The 21,011-nt window shown below is 45.8% G+C and overlaps 1 protein-coding gene and 1 long non-coding RNA gene across 2 annotated transcripts; one reads left to right on the top strand and one right to left on the bottom strand.

The window, feature by feature from the left end:
* Positions 1-3,866: 3,866 nt before the first annotated feature.
* On the top strand, positions 3,867-16,046 carry COMTD1 (catechol-O-methyltransferase domain containing 1). Its single transcript, XM_079975485.1, has 7 exons — positions 3,867-4,067; positions 5,886-6,013; positions 8,097-8,202; positions 10,182-10,300; positions 13,078-13,132; positions 13,476-13,609; positions 15,776-16,046. Exons 1-7 carry the CDS (start codon positions 3,986-3,988, stop codon positions 15,926-15,928), a joined length of 777 nt encoding a protein of 258 aa, XP_079831611.1. The 5' UTR covers positions 3,867-3,985; the 3' UTR covers positions 15,929-16,046.
* Positions 8,356-10,175, bottom strand: LOC307215815. The gene is made up of 2 exons (XR_013838632.1): positions 8,749-10,175; positions 8,356-8,495 (listed from the first exon to the last, which is right to left on the bottom strand). It is a non-coding gene; the product is annotated as an uncharacterized lncRNA (long non-coding RNA).
* Positions 16,047-21,011: the final 4,965 nt, after the last annotated feature.

The following is a 21,011-nucleotide window of genomic DNA, read 5'->3' as shown; positions in this document are numbered from 1 at the left end:
CCTTGGTTATTCTCAGCAATAAAGTCAAAGTGTAGCATAGCCAGAATACACAAAAACAGAGGAAACCAATGCTCAAAAATAAATTTAATTTCATAAAACCAATCTCAACACTTAGGGCAGTATACAGCTACGTTTTGCTCAAGAGTAGACTCATTGAAATGAATGAATGCAACTCATTAATTTCAATGTGTTTCCTCTTGGTAAAACTAAGCTGAACACCACCCTTAACAGGCTTGGGGGGATGGGTGGATAAATAAGTTTGAAGCGGATACTGAAACGCTAATCCCGGCAGTAGCTTTCATAACAAAATAAGCAGAAGTAAAAGAATGCTTGTTTAATTATCTTTAACTTGATCCATAAAAGCAATGATGCTAAACTTTAGAAAGCATAATAGGAACCACATAATAGGAAGTGGTTACTGAGAGTGACCACTAGATGGAGGCAGATAGTTACTAATCTGATTTATGATATTCAACAGGGCATCTTCAACTGTACTCCAACTTTCTTTTTAAAACCTTTTTTAAATCCATTTTTTAAATCCTACGACTGGACGGAAACGGGATCCATTCTGCAGTTATTTGGACTGGTGCAAATCAAATCTGAAGGCAGTGATCTTTTCATTTGTGGGTTGTAATACTGTAATACTCCTGAGAAATCTCTATGTGGGACAAGAAGCTACAGTTAGAACCGGATATGGAACAACTGACTGGTTCAAAATTGGGAAAGGAGTATGGCAAGGCTGTATATTGTCTCCCTGCTTATTTAACTTAAATGCAGAATTCATCATGCGAAAGGCTGGGCTGGATGAATCCCAAACCGGAATTAAGATTGCCAGAAGAAATAGCAACAACCTCAGATATGCAGATGACACAACCTTGATGGCAGAAAGTGAGGAGGAATTAAAGAACCTTTTAATGGGGGTGAAAGAGGAGAGCACAAAATATGGTCTGAAGCTCAACATCAAAAAAATGAAGATCATGGCCAGTGGGCCCATCACCTCCTGGCAAATAGAAGGGGGGAAATGGAGGCAGTGAGAGATTTTACTTTCTTGGGCTCCATGATCACTGCAGATGGTGACAGCAGTAACAAAATTAAAAGATGCCTGCTCCTTGGGAGAAAGGCGATGGCAAACCTAGACAGTATCTTAAAAAGCAGAGACATCACCTTACCAACAAAGGTCTGTATAGTTAAAGCTATGGTTTTCCCAGTAGTGATGTATGGAAGTGAGAGCTGGACCATCAAGAAGGCTGATCACTGAAGAATTGATGCTTTTGAATTATGGTGCTGGAGGAGACTCTTGAGAGTCCCATGGACTGCAAGAAGATCAAACCTATCCATTCTGAAGGAAATCAGCCCTGAGTGCTCACTGGAAGGACAGATCATGAAGCTGAGGCTCCAATACTTTGGCCACCTCATGAGAAGAGAAGACTCCCTGGAAAAGTCCCTGATGTTGGGAAAGATGGAGGGCACAAGGAGAAGGGGACGACAGAGGACGAGATGGTTGGACAGTGTTCTCGAAGCTACCAACATGAGTCTGACCAAACTGCGGGAGGCAGTGGAAGACAGGACTGCCTGGCGTGCTCTGGTCCAGGGGGTCACGAAGAGTCGGGCATGACTAAATGACTAAACAACAACAATACTGTTGAGCAAAAGTGGTTGGGTGGTATAGGTCACTCCGTAGAGCATGAGACTCGTAATCTCAGGGTTGTGGGTTTGAGCCCCATGTTGGGCAAAAAGATTCCTGCATTGCAGATGACCCTCGTGGTCCCTTCCAACTCCATGATTCTAGGATTCTGGGAAGCAGTGATTTATTGTAGTAGCTGTGTAAATGGGGGAGTGAGATTGGATGCATACAAAGAGTGTCCTTTATGTTGACTGGATTTCTACATTTTGCTATCTTTAATGCTTTTAATGTACCATTGCGCCAGAAACAGTTTAGTCATGCTGGCCACATGACCCTGAAAGCTGTCTGTGGATGAATGCTGGCTCCCTCGGCCTGAAAGTGGAGATGAGCGCCGCAACCCCATAGTCGCCTTTGACTGGACTTAACCGTCCGGGAGTCCTTTACCTTTTTACCTTTACCTTACCCTACCAAGCAAGAGAAAACAAGCTCGCTCCATCCTCCATGGGACAGCCCTTTAGATATTTGAAGGTGGCTATCCTGTCTCCTCTCACTCTCTTTATATTGTATGTTGCGGGTGGCGCTGTGGGTTAAACCACAGAGCCTAGGCCTTGCCGATCAGAAGGTTGGCGGTTCAAATCCCTGCGATGGGGTGAGCTCCCGTTGCTCGGTCCCTGCTCCTGCCAACCTAGCAGTTCGAAAGCACGTCAAAGTGCAAGGAGATAAATAGGTGCCGCTCCGGCGGGAAGGTAAATGGCGTTTCCGTGCGCTGCTCTGGTTCGCCAGAAGCGGCTTAGTCATACTGGCCAAATGACCCGGAAGCTGTATGCCGGCTCCTTCGGCCAATAAAGCAAGATGTGCACAGCGACCCCAGAGTTGGTCACGACTGGACCTAATGACCAGGGGTCCCCTTTACCTCTTTACCTTATCTTGCCCAAGGTAGCACTGGTTTTAGGGTGGTTTAGCCTACACAGGGCTCCGAGCCAAAGGAGGGCATAATGATAATAATAATATTTATACAGGTACCTACTGAGAAGGTCCATCAGAAGGCAACTGTACCAAAAGGATTTTTTGTGAAAATAAGAAATATTTGCAGGGGGCACTAATTTTTAGTCCTCGTTCTAGGTGCCATGTTATCAAAGTCCACCCCTGTCCAAGGCAACCCAAAGCAATTTACAACCCTGAAACCCCCATAGATACATTAAAACCAGGCTGGGGGTGGGGAGGAATACATTAAAAACTTCCCACCCATTTCTAAAAGACATATACATATATATAAGCATCAATCTGTGTCGGAAGACAATGGAGGTGTGTGTCTTCAGAGGTGAGGTCAAACTGTGTAAATTATGTTCTTAATATTGTACACTGTCCTGTGATCTTTGGACAAAGGGTGGTATATAAATAGAAATGATAATAATAATAATAATAATAATAATAATAATAATAATAATAATAGCTAGAGCAGAAGTTGGGCAACCAGACTGCACTTCTACATCAGACGTTATGAGGAAGTCTCTATATAGGCCTATAAGAGGCATAGGCAAACTTGGCCCTCCAGATGTTTTGGGACTACAATTCCCATCATCCCTGACCACTGGTACTGTTAGCTAGGGATGATGGGAGTTGTAGTCACAAAACAGGTGGACGAGGGCAGATTTTGCCTATGCCTGGTGTTACCCCAGGAACTCTGGGCGGCTGCCAACAAATTAAAACACAGTATCAAGGTACAGTATCAAGTTACAAGGTTTCAAGGAGATTCCAACTAAACAGGAAGCTGACATTTTGGGAGGTCGGATAGTTACAATGGAATGGTCTAGGTGGGGGTGCACATTTTTATTGTTACTTATTTATGATTATTACTTTGTCAAAATAAAAAAAGTTTTTTTAAAAAAAAAAGTTGTTAAGACAGTGGAAGAAACACCCTCGTGAGGTTGCGGACTCTCCTTCCTTGGAGATTTAGAAGCAGAGGCCGGGTGTCCATCTGTTCTGGATGCTTGCGTTCGAGATTCCTGCATCGCAGGGGGTGGACTAGATAACTCTGGGTGCCCCTCTTCCAACTCTACAATTCGATCTTTCTACGATTGTCCAGGCTTTCAGCCTTTTCGCAGCTGCCGGGGGTCGAGCCTGCGACGCCCTGGTTGCTCTACCCCCAAGACCGGTGGGCTTTCCCCCAGTTTCACCCCTGCGCGCGCGCGCGTGCCCAAACCGGGAATTTCCTCTCCCTTCCAGTGACGACAGCAAGAGCTTGCAGGCGTCACGTGAGCGCGGCGGGGAGAAAGTACACTTCGGCGCGCAAAGCTGCAGGAAGCCTCCTCTCTCCCTAACACGCTTTACAAGAAAAACCCAAAAAATAAAACCCCAAAAATGCCCGCTTTCAACCTCTCCAAAGAAGCAGTCGTCGGGACTGCAGCGCTGGGGGTGGCTGCTTTCGCAGGATTCCTAATAGGTAAGATCCTGAGACTAAGATCCCTTTGTCCTCTGAGTCCGCCTTGGAAGCAAGATCCACGTGGGCGCCGCCCTGTTGCGCGTTCGCGTGGGTGGAGTCGTGGGTGGGCTGGGTGGCAGGAGGGGCAACCCAAACCCTAATGAACTCATGGGTTTAGGGTTAGGGCAAGCCCCAGTCTCCCTTTAACAGGACAAACGGGGGGGAGTTCAGGATGCTGACACTATGTGACACTCTAAATAAATAAATAAATAAATAAATAATAGGTAAAGGACCCCTGGATGGTTAACTATGGGGTGACTATGGGGTATGGCGCTCATCTCGCTTTCAGGCTGAGGGAGCCAGCGTTTGTCCACAGACAGCTTTCCAGGTCATGTGGCCAGCATGACTAAACCGCTTCTAGCACAACAGGACACCTTGATGGAAACCAGAAGCGCATGGAAATGCCATTTACCTTCCCGCCACAGTGGTACCTATTTATCTACTTGCACTGGCATGCTTTCTTTCTTTTTTTAACGTATTTTTATTAAAGATTTTCTTGGTTTACAAAAGTATGTGCAATGTCTCTCTTTTTTCAAGTAACATTTTTTTACAGATCAGTTTCATTTATTGAGACATTAGGAAGAAAGGGGGGAAGAGGTGGAGGGGGGAAAGGTGAGTGGGGGTGGGGTCAGGTGGCGATGTTTCTATTTTACTTAATATATGTGGGGTTTTGTGTCAGCGTTGCTTGTGCAGGTTCTCTGCTATTCACCTGTGTTTCTTTGGTGGTGAGAGAGTTTGGGGTTGGCCTAGTGTGTGGTTGTTTGTTTGTGATTGGCTGTGGTGTTCTTTGTTTTCATGTGTGAGTGGGGTGGGTGGGTGTTTTGGATCAGGTTAGCCATATTGATTTGTATGTTGTTGGTGGATTTTTGTCGTTGTCTTGTTGGGCTGTGTGTGTGATAAAGGGGAGCCATACCGAGGTGAAGGCATCTTCTTCTATTTGACCCCGTGTCAGTTTCAGTTGATTGGTTAATTTTTCTAGTAAGGCTGTTTCCCATACTATTTGGTACCATTGGTCCATGCTTACTCCTGACAGGTCTCTCCAGTGTCTGGTTATGATGTTCACTGGCAAGCTTTCGAACTGCTAGGTTAGCAGGAGCTGGGACAGAGCAACGGGAGCTCACCCCGTCACAGGGATTTGAACCGCCGATCTTCTGACTGGCAATCCAAGAGGCTCAGTGGTTTAGACTACAGCGCCACCCACATCCCTTGTATTCTCGAACGAATGTTTTTCAGAAGCCGAACGTCTGATGCAACTTCCAATTGAGTGCAGGAAGCTCCTGCAGCCAATTAGAAGACACGCCTTGGTTTTCAAATGGTTTGGGGAGTTGAACGGACTCCCGGAGCAGATTAAGTTCGAGAACCAAGGTACCACTGTATAGTGTAACAGCCCCCCTGTTCAAGGCTGGATGGAGCCTGGGACATCATAGTAGAGTTTCACTGTAGTGCTGTGGTGCTCTGTTCAGTTTGGGGGGGCTGTGGAAAATTCACATTGCGGCTATCTGCATGCTCCCAGTCCTGTGATGCCTTTCTGTGGGGAAGAGGGTGGGGCACAGCCCCTGTCCCAGGGCTCTTGTGCTTTAATGTACACATTGAGTTTGGGATGAGCTTCACCACGAACTTCCTTGAAGAAGACAGGCCTGTAAATGGGCGGATCTGCTTCCACCATTGAAGTGAACAGGGAAACCCTTAGGTTCAAGGGAGCGATGTGTGCATGCATCCACACCAGAAATCTTTGGAAGCTTACGGGTTTCTATGCTTGTCTTATTTCTTTCCCAAAAGGCAGACGATATTCAGGCCTTCCCTTTGGAACTCCCAAAAGCCGTTTCCAAGGGAAAAACAGCCCATTACTGCAGTACGTACTGGATTACTCCTTGAGGGAGCACCCGGCTTTGAAGAAGCTAAGATTGGTAAGTATGTCTTTCTACTGGGTCTATCTTCCCGACTTCAGCTCTCACATAAGTGCCCTGTTCAGAGTCCACTTAGGAACTTGCTCATGCCCAGAACTGGGTTTTGTCTTCTCCATGAGATGATAAGGATAGACATGCCAGAAAAAAATATATGGTTGTTTATTTTCTGCAATGGTTTCATTTCGCATCAGAACTGTGTTGTCTCAAGGAAAAGGTATATGGGGCCCACAATGAAACCCACAAGCTCCGCCTCATGTTTCTGTGCTGTTTTCACCAGATAATTCCCATATAGCCTTCTAAAAAAACAATAGAATATCAGTAAAGACCAGGACCCCCCCCCTTTCCCCCTGTAAATGTGGCCATGCTGGGTTCCATTGCAAGTGGAGAGGTACGCTGGCTGACTGAATGCTGACTCAAGACAAGAGAGAGAGGTGTTCAGTTAGGTTTCTCCCCAACCTGCTAGTCTTGTTTGTGGAGGAATTTAGCTTTTGCTTTCCTGAGAGAACTTTGCATCATGTGAACACCAGGCTGTGTTCCTCTGAAGTGGTACTGCTAAGCCTCAGTGAGAAGTAGGCCGTATCATGGCGTGGACTCTCCTTTCCCCTTGCCGCTGTGAACTCAATTCTAAATACCCTTGCAATTCTATATAGCCCTGTTTAATGCAACAAGAGTGCCTGGCGTGCTCTGGTCCATGGGGTCACGAAGAGTCGGACACGAATAAACGACTAAACAACAACAAATGCAACAGGGCTGACCTATAGGTACTTTCTAGGAGCTTGCGACAGCTGAAGCTCTCATTGTAGTGAATATTAATTCATGTAACCACTGGCGGAGGAAGAGGGGTGCAGGGAGGCGCACCACCCCTGGCAGTGCGATCCCAGTGGGGCGCCATTGCGGCTGCCCCGCCCGCCCGCCCGCGCTGGGCATGCTACACCCCCAGGATGCCCTGCCGCCACTGCTCTCCACCCCCTGGTGCCAGAGTGTGAAGCTCCGCCACTGCATGTAACAGTTTTGAAAATGTGTATCCCTGTGTTACCTGTCTATTCAGTCGTGGATCAATAATTTCCCCAAATCCCCTCCTATTCAGTGCATAGCCTTTACAATTATTATTGTGATTATTATTCTTATTTGTCAGAGTTATCAGTTGCTTTTTCTTTGCTAAAGGCAACTCAAATGACTTACAGCCAAAGACATTATTATTATTATTATTATTATTATTATTATTATTAAGGTAAAGGTAAAGGTACCCCTGCCCATACGGGCCAGTCTTGCCAGACTCTGGGGTTGTGCGCCCATCTCACTTAAGAGGCCAGGGGCCAGCGCTGTCCGGAGACACTTCCGGGTCACGTGGCCAGCGTGACATCGCTGCTCTGGCGAGCCAGAGCCGCACACGGAAACGCCGTTTACCTTCCCGCTGGTAAGCGGTCCCTATTTATCTACTTGCACCCGGAGGTGCTTTCGAACTGCTAGGTTGGCAGGCGCTGGGACCGAGCAGCGGGAGCGCACCCCGCCGCAGGGATTCGAACCGCCGACCTTTCGATCGGCAAGCCCTAGGCGCTGAGGCTTTAACCCACAGCGCCACCTGCGTCCCAGATTATTATTATTATTATTATTATTATTATTATTATTATTTATTATTTATACCCCACCCATCTGGCTGAGCTTCCCCAGCCACTTTGGGTGGCTCCCAATCAAGTGTTAAAAACAGTACAGCATTAAATATTAAAAACTTCCCTGAACAGGGCTGCCTTCAGATGTCTTTTAAAGATAGGATAGCTGCTTAATAATAATATGCAGAAGCAGGGGTTTTTTCAGCCAGAACTTGCTTGAACTCAGGTGGCCGCCATTGCCATTCTAAGAACAGGGGTAGCATTCACGGAGAGTTCCGGCACCTCTTTTTCTAGAAAATAAATAGCACTGTGCAGAAGCTTATTGTCATTTCTCTGGTCATGCAAATGGAGAAATCAGCCAAAGGCAAATTGTGTTCGAATGCACAAATAGCCCCCACCCCCCATAATAACTTGTAGCACTGGTTACTGATCAGTAAGTTAGCAACTTGTAATAAGCAGATGTTCTTTTCTAGGTTACTTGGAACCTTCCCAATAAAAATATGATGGTGTCTATTGATGAGGCCCAGCTTTTGGCCAACCTGGCGAGGCTGATCAAAGCAAAGAAGGTCATTGAAGTAGGTAAGTCATTCTGTTTATGCAGGGATGGCTCCAGAATGATCTGTAGTCTGAATTGCAGGATCTGTGGGCCATGTGGCTGTTGCCTGCTAATCACATCTGGAAGAGAAGTGACCTTATGTCCACTGGAAGTCTGGCATCCAGTCACTTTCTTTCTTTTAAAAAAAAAATTCCTTGAATTTCAAAAAAAAAAATCCACATAAAAATTCCAGTGCATTAGAGAGAGTGTGTCAACATCCTATCCTATTTTCCATGACGTTTTTCTTATCTCCCCTGTGCTGCATCCTGCCTTCCCTCTCTTTTAACATACAGTGGTACCTCAGGTTACATACACTTCAGGTTACATACGCTTCAGGTTACAGACTCTGCTAACCCAGAAATAGTGCTTCAGGTTAAGAACTTTGTTTTAGGATGAGAACAGAAATTGTGCTCTCTTGGCGCGGCTGCAGTGGGAAGCCCCATTAGCTAAAGTGGTGCTTCAGGTTAAGAACAGTTTCAGGTTAACATCAGACATTCAGAACGAATTGAGTACTTAACCTGAGGTACCACTGTAGTCATAACACAATAATCTTTCATTCTTTCTGTTGCTCATAGTTTGAAACCTGCTGGCAGGTTCTGCGTGCTATAGTGTTTCTTCAAATAATCTGAAAAAGGTTTCCATTCGTCAAAATAAAAAACACCAGTCATCATTAGATTCTCGTATTTTAGTTATTAGCTTGGCTGATTCAACATAGCCCGTTACTTTGCTTAGCATCCAACCACTTTTTAGTTTCTGTTCTTTGGCTGCTACATTTGGCTTGACTCTAAAGATCCCCGTGTTCTTTTCAGGCTGTGGACTCAGGCAGAGGAACAAATACTCCCAATTCTGCAACAAACGTTTGTTCTTTGAGAATTTCTGAGACTTTCTCAGCATTCAATCCCTGGCCCTCCACCTTAAAACGTTGCGTTGGTTTCTCCAAAGAACGCTGTCTCCTGCCTGAACCCTGTCTGAATTATCCTAGCTTCTTTGAGCTGAGCTGGCCAGGGCAATGTTGAATGGAAGCTTAGCACTGAGCAGGCTGCAACCTCTTAGGGCAAGCATTCCGAGAAGTTTTATTTTTCCAGGAAGTGGCTTCCGAACTGCGCTGCATCCCAGACCATATTGTAGTCCCAAACTTGCCCCAGCTCCTGCAAATGTACATTGGCTGCGGTTAGATTGCTCTGAGCGTTGTGAAGTCGCAAGGGCAAACACTATAAATAAGTAAGCATTGAATAATTGCATTTCAGGGCTTAATCCACGGCCGAGAGGGCCATTCTGAGCTGCTTACAGGAAGGGCATGGCAGGGCCAAATGAGAGTGGAAAAAACACTTGGCACGCAAGTTTCAGTTGGGCCGCCTCTGCCACCATCTCCGCTTCTCCATTAGTTACTAGAGACTGCGACATAATTCGGGGTGGGGCAGAGAAGAGCAATTTGTGGGTTTTGCAGAGACATCCCAAGCATCCATGCAGGATTGGTCATTGGGCAAAGGACCAAGAGATTTGTGGAGCCTGCTTCTCTCTCCCCCCCCCCCACTGTAGCTGTCTCATGACGCAATGGCATTCTCCAAATAGAACATGAAAATATTCAAAACCCTACCAGAGAAGAATGGCAGATCAAGTTGATGGATTATACTGAAATGGCCAAAATGACCAGAAGAATCAGAAATCAGGAAGACCAAAATTTTAATAAGGAATGGGGAAATTTTATAATTTATCTTAAAAACCATTGTAAACAGCGAAAATCATTAGTAGGATTGGAATAACCCACCCAAGAGGCCAGGATATTATTTTTAATATTTTTCTCTCTCTAAAAACAAGTACTGAGGACATCTGCAGTCTCTCATGCCTGGAGGAGGTTGTGTTAAGATACCAATTAATGGGATCTAGAACTCGTGGAACTCTCTGTGTCGCAGAAATAAGAACCAGGCTCCGACAACTGCCCATAATTCCTGGTGTGTTTCAGGTGTCTTTACAGGGTACAATGCCTTAAACATGGCTCTGGTCATACCCGAGGATGGCAGAGTCGTTGCCTGCGATATAAGCGAAGATTATGCCAATATCGGAAAGCCAGTGTGGAAAGAGGTAAATGAGCTGCGCCGACACACCTGAGGATTGGGAGACCTGAGAACTGGAGCTAAGCAACATATTACACGGGAGATCTGTCATTTCAGGCATTGGGTGTCTTAGTTTTTAACTCTGAATCAAATGCAGGGAAGTACGGGTTTGGTTGGTGCAGCTGGGCTTAAAAGGGTATATCAACCTTTCCCCTTGAATCTGTTTCCTTCTAAATCAGTGGTTTCCAGCCTTTTTTTTGGCCATGCCCCATCTAAGCATCTCTAAAATCCTGGACCCCCCCCCCGTGACATATAATTCTTATTATGGATAAATCGCGAATTTCCTGAGGTATCTGAATTCCTGCTGATCACCAGTGCTCAGAGCAGGGGGAAATTCCACAACTGTTGACTGAGTGCTCCCAGAGCACTACTCCCCCTGAATGCGCCATGTATTTTCTGTTTAGATAACCTTTTCTGTTTAGATAACCTCTCCATTGCCACCAGCTGACTGCCGTGTACATGCCAATTTTAATTTTAAAAATATTTACGTCACAAAATATATTTATATACCATATATGAGGCCCCTAGGACCATAAGAAATGCAAAAAAATCACTGCTAATAACTCATTCTCGAATTGCCCCCCTTAAAAATCAAATTGCCCCACTTTGGGAACCACAGAGCTAAATCTTCTCCTCCCTCCCCCCCCCCCAGCAAGCTGCTATTGGCCCTGTAGAAATACAACCGCCGAAGTGTTATTTGGCACTTACTCAGGTAACTGCTTGCGAAATAATGTTGCAGCCACTCCCTAGCAATAATGGCTACATTACCAGTAACTGATGCTGGCACCGTTAGCGTCCCGCAAGGTACAGAATGCCTGCGGTCACCATTTTACAAATGCAAAAGCATCTTTATGCTCCATAGGTGATGACACTGTGACGCATTGGTTTGAAATCTTTGCTCTAGCTAGTAAAGATAAAGGACCCCTGGATGGTTAAGTCCACTCAAAGGCAACTATGGGGTTGCGGCGTTCGTCTCGCTTTCAGGCTGAGGGAGCCGGCATTTGTCCATAGACAGGTTTCCGGGTCATGTGGCCAGCATGACTAAACTGCTTCTGGCGCAATGGGACACTGTGACAGAAACCAGGGCGCACGGAAATGCCGTTTACCTTCCCACCGCAGCAGTATCTATTTATCTGCTTGCACTGGCATGCTTTCAAACTGCTAGGTTGGCAGGAGCTGGGACAGAGCAACGGGAGCTCACTCCATTGCAGGGATTCAAACTGCCAACTTTCTGATCGGCTAGCCCAAGAGGCTCAGTGGTTTAGACCGCAGCGCCACCCGCGTCCAAATGTTGCATTCCGTCTTAGGGCATTGGACACAATCTTGCCGGATGTCAAATCCTGTTTTAAATCCTCCCTCTTACCTTCAATGGAAGAGATTGAAACATATGCTTGATGCTTTTCTCGAAATATGAGGACTTTCTCCCCTTTTCTGCACGTACGTAGTGCAATATTTTTTATCTGAAACAGGTTCTCACCCACTGCCAAGTGTATCCACGGCATATGGTTGCATGGCATGGGTGCCTAAGAGGGCAGGAGTGGCCAAGCTGGCGCCACTCAGATGCTGTTAAACTCCAGCACCTTCAGCCATGAGGGCAATTCTCAGGGATGCTGGGACTTGTAGTTCAGCAATATGTGCCACAGGGCATTGCCTCTGACGTGGCACTATTTTTGTAGATTTTCTTGTGTTCTGAAAGCCGAGCATTCCCATCCTGTAATAGGCAAAGAAAGAAAGAAAACCGCTTATCTCATCAGAGGAGTTAGTGGCTTCTTCCTCCTCTTCCTCCTCCTCCTCCAATAATTAAATAAGTAGAAATTAAAAAGCAAAGACAAAAGGGTGTGCCATTTCCTTGCCCAGTCATGCCCCACAAATTTTCTGCTTTTTTTGTAAGGGGAAATGTGGATATGACTTATATCAACTATCAGCCAACTGGCTTCCATTTGGCAGCGTTCTCTGTGTTTTCACGTTCAGCCCTGAAACAAAGTGATTTCAGAATTTTTGACTTTGGCTGTTTGCCTAAGATGGCTGGAGAAAGGACCGAGGAGGTGATGGTTTGTAGCCTCCAGCTAAGCCACAGCTGAACCACTCAGCTTTTATTTCCACCACCTCTCTGTTTTTCCTCTCAACTCTGATTTCCCAAATCCAGGGATTTAGTATATGCCATAAACAACCACCTACCTGGTCAGTTGTGGCAAAAAGGAAACTTTGCAGAAGTTGGGGTTTTTAGGCCACAAACGATGTATATAGGTGGCGCATAAAGCTTGCTTTGGGTTAGTAACACTTGTGGAGAGTGGTTTAATGTTCCACGTAATCTTCCCAGTACTCCAATTCACAGATGAAGACCTCTTAACCTTGGCCTTCAAGCAGAGCAAATGATATCCAATGAAATGGATAAATTACATATGAAAAGACATTGATTTTGTCAGGCCTTCTGTCTCAAAATCACCTGTAGTACAGTCGTACCTTGGATCCCGAATGCCCTGGAACTCGGGAAGTTTTGGCTCCCAAATGCCTCAAACCCGGAAGTTTTGTTCCAGTTTGCGAATGTTCTTTTGGAACCCAAACATCTGATGGGACTTCCGTGGCTTCTGGTTGGCTGCAAGAGCTTCCTGCAGCCAATCAGAAGCTTCAAACTTCAAACGTTTTGGAAGTTAAACTGACTTCTGGAACGGATTCTGTTCGACTTCCAATGTACAACTGTATGCCTTTCCTAGGAAATAACCTTTTACCCCTCTCTCACTTCAGGCAAGAGTGGATCACAAAATTGACCTAAGGATAAAGCCGGCCATCCAAACACTAGGTATGTCAATAATGCCTGGAAATTATAGAATGTGCAGCTGAATTGTGACATGTCATACTGGTTGAGAAGAGTAGATAACAAAATGGGTTTACCAGTTTAGTGGTGTGTCAGGAGAGTGGCTTAAAAAGTGTTGTTTTTTCATAAAGGATGGTTTGTTTTTTGGTAGGCCCCTCACCTCTGAAATGTCAACTTACACAAAAATCAAACTCCTATGAATGTTATGGCACAGCGCTATTGTAGATTAGGCACTGCTAATGGGAGGAGTCTGCTAATTTCACTGAAATTGAACAGTCCTACAGATGTTTCCTATTTGAAATGAAATCATCCTTTTTTTAATGTCTAGATGAACTTCTGGCAAATGGCGAAGCTGGGACATTTGACTTTGCTTTCATAGATGCTAACAAAGATGGCTACAACGATTACTATGAAAGATGCTTACAGCTCGTGAGAAAAGGAGGAATAATAGCAATTGATAATGTAAGCACAGCATGCTTCCTCAAGAAAGTCTCGTGGCAAATTAAAAGTTCTTAACAAATTCATTGGAGCATAGGTATTGGTGGAGCCTGTTTGACAATCAAATACTAAATCATTTCAAAGAATTCCAACAGATAATTTGATATATGAACAGTATAGAATCATTGAATTGTAGAGCTTTCGAAGAGGGGCACCCAGAGTCATCTAGTCCAACCCCCTAAAGCATCCATGACAAGAAGGCCTTCCATCCTCTGCTTAGAAACCACCGAGGAAGAAGAGTCCACAAACTTGTTGAAGTCCGCTCAATTGTCAAAACAGCTCTTAATGTCAGAAAGCTCTTCCTGGTGTTTAGTCAAAATTTCCTTTCTTGTAATTTGAAGCCATTGTTACAGGCACCCTCCCGTGAGCAGGAGGAAGCTAGCTTGTTCCATCTTCCATGCAACAGCCCTTTAGATACCGTATTTTTCGCTCTATAAGGCGCACCGGACTATAGGGCGCACCTAGTTTTTTTTGGGGGGGGCGGGGAATCCTCTTTAGCCACGCACAACCTCTCCAGCCGGGAGAGGCTTCGTGCAGCTTTGGCAGAAGCCAAGACAGCCAGCGGGATGGATCCCGCTCGCTGTCTTGGCTTCATTTTTAGCCACGGGGCTGGGCCGGGGGAATCCCGAGCTTCCCCTGACCCCAGCCCCCAGAACAGGTCCGGGAGTGGCGGCAAGGTTGTGCGTAGCCTTGCCGCCGCTCCCGGAGCTTGCAGGCTGGGGGAGCGCTCCGAAGGTTCGCGGATAGCTGCCTGAAGCCCGGGGAGCGCAGTGGGAGTTGGCACTGTGCTCCCCGGGCTTCTGGCTGCAGGCTTCTATCCGCAAGCCTTCGGAGCCCGGCGGGCACTCCCGCCACGCTCTGGAGGCTTTGCGTTGCTTTCGCTGAAGCCTGGAGAGTGAGAGGGGTCAGTGCGCACCGACCCCTCTCGCTCTCCAGGCTTCAGTGAAAGCCTGCATTCGCTCCATAGGATGCACACACATTTCCCCTTCATTTTTGGAGGGGGAAAAGTGTGTCCTGTAGAGCGAAAAATACGGTATTTGGGCATGGCTATCATATCTTTTCTCAGTTTCCTCTTCGCCAAGCTGGAACATTCCCAATTCCTTCAACCATTCCTCATAAGGCTTGGCTTCCAGACCCTTCACCACCTTGGTCGCCCTCCTCTGCACACGTTCCAGCTTGTCAATATTCTTACATTGTGGTGCCCAGAACTAGACACATTATTCCAGGTATGGCCTGGCTCCAGGTGTGGCAGAGTAGAGCAGGATTTCGACTTCCCTTGACCTGGACACTCGACTTTTGTTGATGCATAGCATCCAGTTCAAGGGAAGTCAGAAGCCACTACTTTATTTTTGGGTGACAGCTTTAAACTGATAGGCCCTTAGTCACATGAGTATGTTTTACGGGGGAAATACTGGCGGTGGTGGACAGAGGGCACATATTATGCCTTTACTAACAGGAAGGAAAGGAGGAGAAGGGGAAAAGCATTTGGAACTTTGTTGGGAAGGGAATTATCTCTTGTATCTTAAAAAAAATCTCAGTTACTATTAGTCAATTTTGTACTGGGGGAGAAAGACTAAAAGTACAGTCCCTTGTTTGGGAGTAAGACCGCTTGACTCAACTTATGAGCAAAGATTGAAATATAGAGGGCCTTCTCAGTAGTGGCGCCCGCCCTGTGGAACGCCCTCCCATCAGATGTCAAGGAAATAAACAACTATCTGACTTTTAGAAGACATCTGATGGCAGCCCTGTTCAGGGAAGTTTTTAATGTTTGATGCTTTATCATGTTTTAATATTCTGTTGGGAGCCACCCAGAGTGACTGGGGAAACCCAGTCTGATTGGTGGGATATAAATATATTATTGTCGTCGTCATTAGATGGCTTAAATCTCATTTTCAGAGCTACAGACTACACTTTTTAAGGAGTATTTTGGGAAAGGGGCTGTTTGTTTCAAATCTGGTGGTACATTGGTCAGACTCCAATGTCATGCCCTAGGCACATATGGAAATAAATATAGATGATATAGAATGAAATATATGCAAATATAAGGATAAAAGGTGTACTGTGCTGTGTTTTTCTTGTAAAAATAAGTATACATTTTCTCTCCCCTGCCCTCCCCACCCTTTCTAATAGGTTTTGTGGTCAGGGAGAATCCTTAAGCCAGCCAAAGATGATCTGGATGGCCAGCACCTCCATCAGTTGAATGAGAAGATCTTCCGTGATCCGCGAGTGAATATTAGCATGCTCACCATTGGCGACGGGGTGACATTGGCATTTAAGCTGTAGAAGAGAAGCCCAGATGCTGTAGATGGGCTGGGCCCTCTAATCATGGGAACATTGAAGATGAAATGATGTATATTTTTGAACTTGTCTCAATAAAATAGCCTATACTTGAAATCAGCAACTGACATAGACAAGTTCCTTCTTTTCTCTATCGCTGAAAATCATGGAGGGTGCAGGAAAACTGTATTTTGCATGTTCTCAGTGGGGGGAAAACCAAAAACTCTTATTTTCACATGCAAAATCATACAATGAAAATAAGCTTCAAAATACCCAAGGTGTTTCCAGGACACATTGGACACCAGTTGCTTAAACGAGAAATTCATGTTGAGAGGTGGATAAACTGCTTCGGTCTTCGTATGGTTGAAAGCTCCTCAGCATAGAAAATTGCATGTTGGAGAGGGGTTCTAGACTAGTCTCCCCAGTATGATGTTGTCATTGTTGTTGTTGTTTATTTGGTTCTTCAACATAAAATTTTACAGAGATATATCAAACATAAATCATAAAAACAAGATTCCAAGGAATCTCCTGGACTTCCATCCTATTATTATTCATTTCCTCCCACATCTTTTATATTAATGCTTCCATTATATCCAGAATCAACCTTAAACTACAAGTTTTTAAGATAAATTATAAAATTTTCCCATTCCTTGTTCAAATTTTGGTCTTCCTGGTTTCTAACTCTTCCAGTCATTTTAGCCATTTCAGCATAGTCCATCTGACATTCTTCTCTTCTTTATCTTCTTTCCATTTCTGGGCCAGTAGCATCCGTGCAGCTGTGGGTCGCATACGTAAATAGACTTTTCTGCTCCTTTTGGATTTCGGCACCTCACGTTTTATTTTCTTTGTGCGGTGGATTTTATATACATAAGATTGACCATGGTTTACTGCATTCACAAGCAAACCACTCCTTCACTGCCCTCCTCCTGGCTCACCGAAGAGGAAACAAACCAGGCTTTGTACCTTAGTGGTGTGTCTGAACTAGCTTCTCTCCAACGTTGTCCATGGCTGAAGACCCACAGTGATCCCCAACATGCACTTGGCAGGCTGCCTCATGGACAGCAGACGTACCCTCACCCATGGACAGCATTGGGATAAAAGGTAAAGGTAAAGGACCCCTGGATGGTTAAGTCCAGTCAAAGGCAACTATGGCGTTGTGGCGCTCATCTCGCTTTCAGGCCGAGGGAGCTAGCATTTGTCCACAGATAGCTTTCCGGGTCATGTGGCCAGCATGACTAAACCACTTCTGCTGCAACAGGACACTGTGATGAGTGCCAGAGCGCATAGAAACACTGTTTACCTTCCCGCCGCGGTTGTACCTATTTATTTACTTGCACTGGTGTGCTTTTGAACTGCTAGGTTGGCAGGAGCTGGGACAGAGCAATGGGAGCTCACTCCATCGCAGGGATTCGAACTGCGGACCTTCCGATCGGCAAGCCCAAGAGGCTCAGTGGTTTAGAGCACAGCGCCACCAGTGTGGGGCCACTTCTCTCCTACAGTGATCCTTTCTTGTCTTCTACGTTAAAGACGTAGAGAGAGCATGTTCATGAAAGGTGCCTCTTTTCTGATCCCATAGCTGCCATTTGGAAAGACCCGCAATGCCCAGCTAGGCCACCAGTCGATGAACCATCTGTAAACTTGCTGCAAAAGTTAAGAAGGAAGCAGGGTGGAACTGAATACCGAGAATATATTACGCTGCCTCCCATTTCCTCAAAGCGTGGGTGAACCTTGAGCCACCTGCCCTGGGTTGTCTTGCATTCATGACTACTAAATATTCCTTGATTCTTTCTTTGATGCTAACGGCATTTTAATCTGCTCTCCATACCAACCCACTCCAGATATCATGGTTGTGAGTCAGCCTGAGAAGTTTCAGGAAAGCTGTGGCAGGCATGTTTGGATATGTTTTCTGCCGACTCTTCACCAGTAATATAATCACACTTCTCCATCATGAAGTATACCTACTCTAGGTATTTTTGTGTGTGTGTGTAGAATTTGATCTATGCTGCAAAACCTATTTTGGAGGTGCAAAAACATGGAACTCTCTTGTGCATTCTTCCCTGCCTCTTCGCAAACAGTGGTGTGTCGTCCCCATCGCCCCCATCTGTGTTGGCAGCAGGAGAGAGAGAGAGAGCTAAACCCTGGTAGATAAGTTGAATTGTTTCAATGCCCAAGAAGAAGTCCCAACAAGAGAAGAATGGCTACAGAAATTAATGGACCATGCAGAAGTGGAAAAACATGTCAGAAGAATGAGAAATCAAGACAGGAAGCATTTTATTTAGGAATGGAAATGGTTCGTTGAATATCTCCAAACTGCACACAGATTAGGACATTGGCAGGATTAGTGTAGAAACCTGCAGTTTCAAAAACATCTATGAAAATATGTAGGAATAAGTAGAGATGGTTGGGATATGTGGGGAAAGATGTAAATAAATCTAAGGAACCGCAGAAAGAGAGGGAAGTCCAAGTTTAAATGTGAGAATTAGAGTTGAAATGTTTGTTATAAATGAAAATTAGTATAATAATTATTTTTTAAGAGAATTGCCTCAATGCCCTGCTCTTCATTTGGGCAGTGTCTGCCACCAGACGCAATGTGGGGCTCAGGAACTCCATCTGCACTTAAATGAATATCCCAATACAATGGCACACATCCTGGCTGCCTCAGCAGCAATGCCCTGTGGGCCAAATTACCGTATTTTTCGCTCCATAAGACGCACTTTTTCCCTCTTAAAATCTAAGGGGAAATGTCTGTGCGTCTTATGGAGCGAATGTGTCTCCCTGAGGCTGGGGGGGGACGGGGACCCGGGCTTCCCCCACTGCCAGCCCCACAAGCTCTGGGAGCATCCGCTGCTCCCCGAGCTGTTTTGGGGGGGCTGGGGGGGACCCAGGCTTCCCCCAACAGCCCCTACAAGCTCCTGAGCAGCTCTGGGATAGCCCACCAAGCCTCCGCAGGGCAGCGGGGAGCCCTGGGGAGGCTTCACGAGGCTATCCCTGGCTTTTGCGGGAGGTGGGAGAAGGGACAGAGCTGTGCAGAGTGTGTGTGTGGCTCTTGGGGGCTTTTCCCCAAGGAGGGAGAAGGGGTGCCCGTCACTGAGGGGCTGTCCTTCTGCCCCCTCGGGGAAAAGCCGCAAGCGCTGCACACACGCTCGACGTGGCTCATGAAAGGGAGCGCTGAGCAGAGCCTGGGATGTATTCAGGCTCTGCTCAGCGCTCCCTTTAAATAATTTTTTTTTTCTTGAATTCCCCCCCCCCAAAAAAAAAAGTAGGTGCGCCTTACGGAGCGAAAAATACGGTAGTGTGTCCGTGGCAAGCTAACTTAGGAAACCCAGGAAATTTGGGGCAGAGAGGGTGGGAGAAGAGTTTGCAACACTCTGCAGCTGCCTCACACTGTGAGCACTGTCAGCGCTGTAGGGTAACCAGTTGAAAAGAGAGGACAGGGTTCTTGCAGCTTCAATATTTGCATAGAAGAGGGAATTGGCAAGTTTGGGCAAGAGGGGGCCAATCCAGCGCACGGTGTTGCCGCTTGTCTGTCCCGGGGCAGAGAAGTTGAGCACCAAGTCCCCCTCTCTCACCAAGTTTGACCCTGCTGACGTGAGATGGTCCTTCTGTTCGGAAGGCGCAATCGATGCACAAGCATGGCTGTCACACAGTGACCCTTTGCAGCTTCTCACAGCCTGTCATCTACTGCATTAATATAATAATACAATAAGAGTAACTTCTATAAGAAAGAAGGGACTCAGCTAGACTGCTAAAGAAAAAGTGATTTGTGTGTTGTATGTGCGATATAAGGGGCGCTGTGGGTTAAACCACAGATCTAGGACTTGCCGATCAGAAGGTCGGCAATTTGAATCCCCGCAACGGGGTGAGCTCCCGTTGCTCGGTCCCTGCTCCTGCCAACCTAGCAGTTCAAAAGCACCTCAAAGTGCAAGTAGATAAATAGGCGGGAAGGTAAATGGTGGTTCCGTGCACTGCTCTGGTTCACCAGAAGCAGCTTAGTCATGCTGGCCACATGACCCGGAAGCTGTACGCCGGCTCCCTCGGCCAATAAAGCGAGATGAGCGCCGCAACCCTTGAGTCGGTCACGACTGGACCTAATGGTCAGGGGTCCCTTTACCTTTACCTTATGTGCGATATAACATCGTGTGCCACCAGATGGCAATGTGGAGTCCCGTTTTCCCCTACTGGATTTCCCTGTTTAAATTTACAGCGCTTTAGATTGAAACACTTCTTTGATGCATCTAGATCCAGCCAAGGAATGCACAGTTGTAAAACAGTTGGAAAGAAGAAATGAACAATTGTGGTGGTGGGAAACATGCCAAAGGGAGGGATTAATGCACAGTTCCGAACAATGTATTTATTTCTCTCTCTCTTCTATAACAGCGAGTACATAAACTGGCTGCTGTAATATTTATTCCTATTATTGGGAAGTTAAATATTGCCAATAACTCACTGGTTTCGCTCTGCGTTAGGTTTCATATTATAGAGGTTGATTTAAGTTTGTGGAAACGCAAACATTTATCTCTTCCTCTCGTTCATATTACCCTCCTGAGTTCCAAGCAAATTGTGCCTACTTATATTTTATGATTTTGAGATAATTAAAATATTTTATGAAGGCAACTAAAAAATAAAATAAAAACCCTCCCCAGAGTTAGCGGCAAGATTATTGATTGACTAGCGCTTTACTGCAAAGGAGATGAGGTGGCGATGAATCATTCTTTAAAGGCTTCTAAGTTTTCTTTCATTGACACGCTAAACACAGCAACCTCCTACTCTGCTAAGGCTCCTGGGGGAAGCTGAATATTCACAACATTTACTGATAGCGCCACATCAGAGTTACTAAAAATAATTCATGTTCGGGCCTCACTGCCAGTTTTGGAAATAAACGCCAAACAGCTGCAAACATTTATACTGTAGTGAGGTTTTTGACCCATAAAATAATACAGCAAGGAAGAAACAAATAAAAGAAAATTTGTGAAGCTTTCTGTACTTTGGTAACCCAATAAAGGTCCGTATAGTTAAAGCTATGGTTTTCCCAGTAGTGATGTATGGAAGTGAGAGCTGGACCATAAAGAAGGCAGATCGCTGAAGAATT

This window comes from Podarcis cretensis (assembly GCF_951804945.1).
Source record: "Podarcis cretensis genome assembly, chromosome: 5".
NCBI lineage: Eukaryota > Metazoa > Chordata > Lepidosauria > Squamata > Lacertidae > Podarcis > Podarcis cretensis.
This window is presented reverse-complemented; position numbering and strand designations above follow the sequence as displayed.